Here is a 7,125-nt window from a genome sequence, read left to right as displayed (position 1 = left end):
AAGAACGCATCAAACCAAGTTGCCATTTTTTGAACCCCAAAGTTACTTGCAACATGACCAATTCTCATGGGTGGGGGGGGGAAGAGACCCTTCAGGGCAAGAAAGGTGAGAACTTGGCAAACTCACTCCGCTAGGGTAGGACAGTACAGATCTCTTCCTGGTCACCAGCCTCCGGTGCCCCTACCCCGTGAAAGAAGCAACCCAGGGACGATGGAGGAGGATAAAAGAGCGAGGGAGTAAGAAGGGGGGCGGGGGCGGAGAGAGGGGGTGAACTCTGAGTAAAATGAATAAACAAAACCCCGAGAAAACCGAAGGAAAAAAGCAGAGCCTACTGAGGAGACGCGGCGGCGGCAGCTTCGGCTCCAACGGCAGCCGCCATGGCGACGGCGGCAGCGGGCCTAGAAGAGACGCGGGGCCACGCTCCCGACGGAGCCGGCGTCGAGCGGCTTCACCGAGTTGTAGTGCCCCCCGCAGCTGTAGGAGTAGCGCTTGTAGACCAGGGTGAGCGGCTTCTTGTTGTACTCCTCTCCGATGACGATGGCGGGCGAGTTGGCCTGGATCACCTCGATGGGGGTCTGCAGGACGTGCGACAGGGCCCTCAGCTCGAGCTGGCTTCCCCACGACGCGCTGAGCACGATGTCGTCGCAGTAGCTCAAGAAGTCGTCGCGGCTGCTGGCGTCGCCGGTTTCGGGGTTGCTGAAGAAGGGCAGGAAGTCGTCGACATGCTTCCGCATGTACTCGGCGGTGCGTCTCCGCAGGCTCTCCACGGTCACGGAGAACACCAGCTGGTCTTGGATGGCGCGGTACATGCAGTGGCCGTCGGCCGGGATATCCTGCATCTCCAGATTCTTGGCCCGCAGGATGGCGCTGAGCTTCATTTCCTCGTCATGGCAGAAGCTGGCCAGACGCTCCATCCCAGCCTTGGCCACCCTCTCCTGCTTTTCTCTCTTGAGGGCCAGCTTTCTTTCGCACCTTCTCTGTGCCCTCGAGAGGTGAGGAGGCTTGTTCTTGAGATCCATCCCGGCCAGATCTTCAGTGACCGAATCGAGGTTGTTGTTATGAGGGAAACTCTCCTGGAACTTCTCCAGCTCCTGCTGGTGCTTCTTCTCCATCTCGGCCTCGAGGCGGGCCACATCGAGGAGCAACTGCTCTCTTCTCTTCTTGTCGTCCTTGGGGACCAAGCTCTTCATGCCCTGAATGTGGGTCTGCAGCTCTGTCTTCTCGCGGTTGTGGCGTTGTATCATCCGCCGAAGCTCACTCTGTGAATCTTCCATGATGTTTAAGGGCAGGCGAGAATCGAAGTTTGCTGGCTGAAGTACCGTTACAGTTCACGTCAACAGTCTAACCGCCGAACTGGACAGACCTCCTCACCCTCCGCTGGCGGCTGTACTCTGTTCCCCTGACCCGCGGTTGCCCTCACTCTATTCACGGCCCTCTCTGCCATTGGCCACTGTCTCTCCACGGCTACGCCTCCTAAACACTCCTGGCACTAGGATTGGCTGTTGGGAGACCCTACGTATGCCCCCATTAGACCCCGTAGCAATGGGTGCTTCCGGTTTTAGCGGGGTTCCTGACCCGGATGTAAAATCCCACCTTTGTCCGTTATGTGCGGCAACTGAGCTTGAGGAGATTTTCGTGGACTCTTTTTTTTTTTTTTCCAGTACGTGGGCCTCCCACTGTTGTGGTCTCTCCCGTTGTGGAGCACAGGCTCTGGACGCGCAGGCTCAGCGGCCATGGCTCACGGGCCCAGCCGCTCCGCGGGTGGGTTGTGGCTTGAGGGCTCTAGAGCGCAGGTTCAGTAGTTTTGGCGCACGGGCTTAGTTGCTCCGTGGCATGTAGGATCTTCCCGGACCGGGGCACGAACCCGTGTCCCCTGCATCGGCAGGCGGACTCTCAACCACTGTGCCACCAGGGAAGCCCTTTCGTGGACTCTTAACTGCATACTTCACTTCCTAGCCTGAACACAGTGCAGACACTGGTCATGCTTGAGAATCACATGACAAATACTGTTACACCAGCTGAATGTGCTCTGACACTGGACTTCCCAATGCTCCCAGTGTTTAGGAGGCAATGTGGCTCTCTCCAGTTCTTTAGTGGTCTTGACTGATGAACCCTTAATTTTGTGTATCAGAACAAAGATATTTCCTTATGTTCCTGGGAACACAGAATCCTTTCAGTTTAGGCCTCAAATCCACCCTGTCCTATCTCAGTGTGAGAAAACAACAACCTTAAAGTTCACTACAGCTGAGCAGACTTCGTCTTGTGCCAACAGAATGCACCTACCCTAAACTCACCTTTTCCTGGGTTTCCAGCCTCCAAAATGGGCTACCATGAAGCATGACAGTTGGCCATAATCAAGCCACTTCCTTCTGATTATTTTGAATCTCTAAAAGTTCTAAAAAATAAAATAAAATAAAGTAAAATAAAATCCCTAAGCTCTTTCAAACATGCTCTCATCCTGCCCCACTCTGCTCATCTGTATCTTGAATTCCCAAACAGGAAGGCGCTTGAGACAACCTCCTCCTTGTTACAAATGAGGAAAGTGGACATTTGTCCAAGTTTTTACATGTATCAAAACTTCAGTCGTTTTTATTGCTAAGTAGTATTCCATGATATGGATGTACTGTAGTTCATTTAAGCATTCACCTGTTGAAGGACATCTGGGTTGTTTCCAGTTTGGGGTTGTTAAAACCCCTGCTATAAACATCCGTATACAGTTTTTTTTTGTGTGAGCACAAATCTTCATTTCTCTGGGAAAAAGTGCCCAGGAGTGCAATTTCTGGGTCATATTATAAGTGTATGTTTAGCTTTTTAAGAAGCTATTTTCCAGAGTGGTTGTACCATCGTGCCTTCTCACCAGCAGTGTATGCGGAATCCAGTTTCTCTGCATCCTCACCAGCATTTGGTGTTGTCATAATTTTTTATTTTTAGTCATTCTGATAGATGTGTAGTGACATCTCACTGTGGTTTTAATTTGTGTTTCCCTGGTGGCTAATCATGTTCATCTTTTCATGTGCCCATTTGCCATCTGTGCTGTATCCTCTTGGGTAAAATCTTTATGTCATTTGCCCATTTTATAACTGGACTGTTTTTTACCACTGAGTTTTGAGACTTCTTTCTATATTCTAGATACTTGTTCTTTGTTGGATATGTGCTTTGCAAGTATTTTCTCCCACATTGTAACTTGTCTTTTCATCTCTTGGTGTTTCTCAGAGCAAAAGTTTTAAATTTCGATGAAGTCCAATTAATTTTTTCCTCTCTAAGTCATGGTTTTGGTGTCAAGAACTCTTTGTCTAACTCTAGATACCAGAGAATTTGTCCTTTTCTTTTTTTTTTACTAAAAGTTTTACAGTTTTGGGTTTTAAATTGAAATCTGTGATCTGTTTTGTGTTTATTTTCATGTAAAGTTTGAGGCTTAAGCCAAGGTTCATTTTTTTGCCTGTGGTTGTCCAATTGCTCCAGCATCATTTGCTGGAAAGGCTGTGCTTCCTCCATTGACTTGGTTTTGCATCTTTGTCAAAAATCAGTTAGGCGGGCTTCCCTGGTGGTGCAGTGGTTGAGAGTCTGCCTGCCAATGCAGGGGACACAGGTTCGAGCCCTGGCCCGGGAGGATCCCACATGCCACGGAGCAACTAAGCCCGTGCGCCACAAATACTGAACCTGCGCTCTAGAGCCCTCAAGCCACAACTACTGAGCCCACGTGCCACAACTACTGAAGCCTGCACGCCTAGAGCCCATGCTCCCCAACAAGAGAAGCCACGACAATGAGAAGCCCGCACACCGCAACGAAGAATAGCCCCCGCTCACCGCAACTAGAGAAAGCCCGCGCACAGCAAAGAAGACCCAACACGCCAAAAAATAAATAAATAAATTTATAAAAAAACAAACAACAAAAAAAATTAGAACAGAAATTAACAGAACGTTGTAAATCAACTATACTACAATAAAATTTTAAAAAATCAGTTAGGCATATTTGTGTATGTCTATTTCTGGATTCTCTATTCTGTTTCATTGATCAATGTGTCTATCCCTCCTCCAACACCATAGTCTTGATTACTATGGAATAAGTCTTGAATATAGGTAGACCCTTTCCTTCAATTTTATTCTTTTTTCAAAATTGTTTTATCTATTCTAATTCCTTTGTCTTTCCATATAAATTTTAGAATAATCTTGTCTATATCTACAAAAAAATCTGGGATTTTCATAGGAATTGTGTTAGAGCCATATATTAATTTGGCTCTAGGAGAATTGACATGTTTACTATGTTGAGTTTTCCAATCCATGAACACCTGGGTATGTATCTCCATTTATTTAAATTTTCATTGATTTTTTTCATGAATGTTTTATAATTTTCAGCACATATGTCCTGCACATATTTTGTTAGATTTACATTTAAGCATTTCATTCTTTGAGTGATTGTAAATGGTACTGTATTTTTAATTTTGGTGTTCACATGTGCATTGCTAGCATACAGAAATACAGTTGACTTTTGTATGTTCATCTTGTATTCTATGACCTTGTTCAACTGGCTTACTATTTCTAGGTGTTTTATTTTTTATTTTTTTGGTATATTCTTTGGAATTTTCTATGTAGAGAATCATGTTGCCTGTGAATAGGGACAGTTTTATTTCATTTTTCCAGTCTGTATCCTTTCATTTCCCTTTTTTGCCTTATTGCACTGATTATAACTTCTAGCACTATATTGAATAAGAGTGGTGAGGGCGGGCAGGCTTGCTTTGTTCTGGGTCTTGGGGGAAAGCATTTCATCTTTCAACATTAAGTATGAATTAGCTGCAGGGTTTTGGGGGGGTTTTTTGGTAGATGATCTTTATCAAGTTGAGGAAATTCCCCTCTCTATTTTCCTGAAACTTTTTTTTTAACATGAATGGGTATTGAATTTTGTCAAATATTTTTTTCTGTATCAATTGAATTGTTTGTGTGATTTTTCTTCTTTAGCCTGTTAATATGGTGGATTACGTTGATGGATTGTCAAGTAGTGAACAAGTCTTGCATTCCTGAAATAAACCCCACTTGGTCATGGTTTACAATTCTTTTTTTTTTTTTTTCGGTACGCGGGCCTCTCACTGTTGTGGCCTCTCCCGTTGCAGAGCACAGGCTCCGGATGCACAGGCTCAGCAGCCATGGCTCACAGGCCTAGCCGCTCCGTGGCATGTGGGATCTTCCCGGACCAGGGCACGAACCTATGTCTCCTGTATCGGCAGACGGACTCTCAACCACTGTGCCACCAGGGAAGCCCTACAATTCTTTATATACATTGCTCAATTCTATTTGCTAATATTTTATTAAGGATTTAAAAATCTACCTTCATGAGAGATATTTGCCTGTAGGTTTCTCTTTCAGTACTCTTTTGTTTGGTTTTGATATTAGGGTAATACTAGTTTCATAAAATGAATTTGGAAGTGTTCCTTCCTCTTCTGTTTTTCTAGAAGAGATTATGTAACAGTGTTAATTCTTTCAGTGTTTGGTGGGATTCTTCAGTGAAAACATCTGGGCCAAAAGATTGCTGTTGGGGGAGCATTAAAATTACAAAATTGGGGCTTCCCTGGTGGCGCAGTGGTTAAGAATCCGTCTGCCAGTGCAGGGGACACGGGTTCGTGCCCCGGTCCGGGAAGATCCCACATGCCGCGTAGCGGCTAGGCCCGTGAGCCACAACTACTGAGCCTGTGCGTCTGGAGCTTGTGCTCCACAACGGGAGAGGCCGCGACAGTGAGAGGCCTGCGCACCGTGATGAAGAGTGGCCCCCACTTGCTGCAACTGGAGAAAGCCCATGCACAGAAACGAAGACCCAACACAGCCAAAAATAAATAAATAAATTTAAAAAAAAATTACAAAATTGTTTTCCTTAATAGTTGTGGGGCTAATCAAATTATGTATCTCATATCAGTTGGATTTTGGTAGTTTGTGTTTTTTGAGGCATTGGTCGGTTTCATCTAAGTAATCAAATTTATGTGTGTAGAGTTGTTTTTAGTATTCCATTATTATGGTTTCATGTGTGCAGGATCTGTAGTGATATACCCTGCTTTATTCCTGATATAAGTTATTTGTGTCTTCTCTCTTACGTTATTTACTCTTTGTCAGTCTTGCCAGAGATTTGTCAATTTTATTGATCTTTTCAAAGAACCAGCTCAAAATTTCATTGATTTTCCCTATTGTTTTTCTGTTTTCAATTTCATTGATTTTTGCTGTCTGTTTTCCTTCTCTCTGCTTGCTTTGGGTGTATGTTACTATTCTTTTTGGTGGGAGCTTAGATGATTCATTTAGGGCTTTTCCTCTTTTTTCTAATGTGTACATTTAGTGCCATAAATCTCCTTCTCAGTACTACTTTAATTGATCTCACATGTTTTGATATATTTTATTTTCATTCTCATTCAATGTATTTTTGGGTTCCCTTGAGACTATTTGGCTCATGGATTATTTAGAAGTGAATTATTAGTTTCCAAGTGTTTGCAGATTTTCCTATCTTTCTGTTATTGATTTCTACTTTGATTCATTTGTGGTTGGATAACACATTCTTTATGATTTCAATTTGTTTAAATTTGGGGGGATTGTTTATGGCCCAGGGTATGTTCTATCTTGACATATGTTCCATGGGCACTTGAAAAGAATGTATTTTCTGTTATGGTTGGGTGATGTGTTCTATACATGTTGTTTAGATTCCATTGGTTGATAGTATTGTTGACTTCTATATCCTTCTTGATTTTCTGTCAGAATCTTCTATTTATTGTTCAGAGAGGTGTGTTGAAGTCTCTAACTGTAATTCTAGCTTTTTCTATTTCTCCTTTCAGTTCTATCAGATTTTGCTTCACATATTTTGCAACTCTGTTGCAAATCTTACACATTTAGGATTGCTTTGTCTTTTTGGTGGATTCACCCTTTTATCATTATGTAATGCCCCCTCTGTCTCCAGTAATTTTCTTTGCTCTAACATCTTTATTTGATATTAATATAAGCACTCCCTTTTCTTTATTAATATTTGCATGATATATATTTTTCTACCCTTTTACTTTCAATCTCCCAATATCATTATATTTGAAGTGAGTTTTTTGTAGATAGCATAGTTGGGTCATGTTTTTTAATCTACTCTACCAATCTTTGACTTTTAAC

At 43.5% G+C, this 7,125-nt stretch overlaps 1 protein-coding gene across 1 annotated transcript; it reads right to left on the bottom strand.

Annotated features, from left to right (window-relative positions):
- Positions 1 to 398: 398 nt before the first annotated feature.
- OTUD6A (OTU deubiquitinase 6A) lies at positions 399 to 1,274 on the bottom strand. The gene has a single exon (XM_007119595.1). The coding sequence runs from the start codon at positions 1,272 to 1,274 to the stop codon at positions 399 to 401; it is 876 nt and encodes a 291-aa protein (XP_007119657.1).
- Positions 1,275 to 7,125: the final 5,851 nt, after the last annotated feature.

This window comes from Physeter macrocephalus, chromosome 21 (assembly GCF_002837175.3).
Source record: "Physeter macrocephalus isolate SW-GA chromosome 21, ASM283717v5, whole genome shotgun sequence".
Lineage (NCBI taxonomy): Eukaryota > Metazoa > Chordata > Mammalia > Artiodactyla > Physeteridae > Physeter > Physeter macrocephalus.
Note: the sequence above shows the minus strand (reverse complement) of the source record. Positions and strands in the feature narration are given on the sequence as shown.

Coding starts and splice junctions, on each gene's coding strand:
- OTUD6A (XM_007119595.1), bottom strand. CDS start 1,274: ATGGAAGATTCACAGAGTGAGCTTCGGCGGATGATACAACGCCACAAC.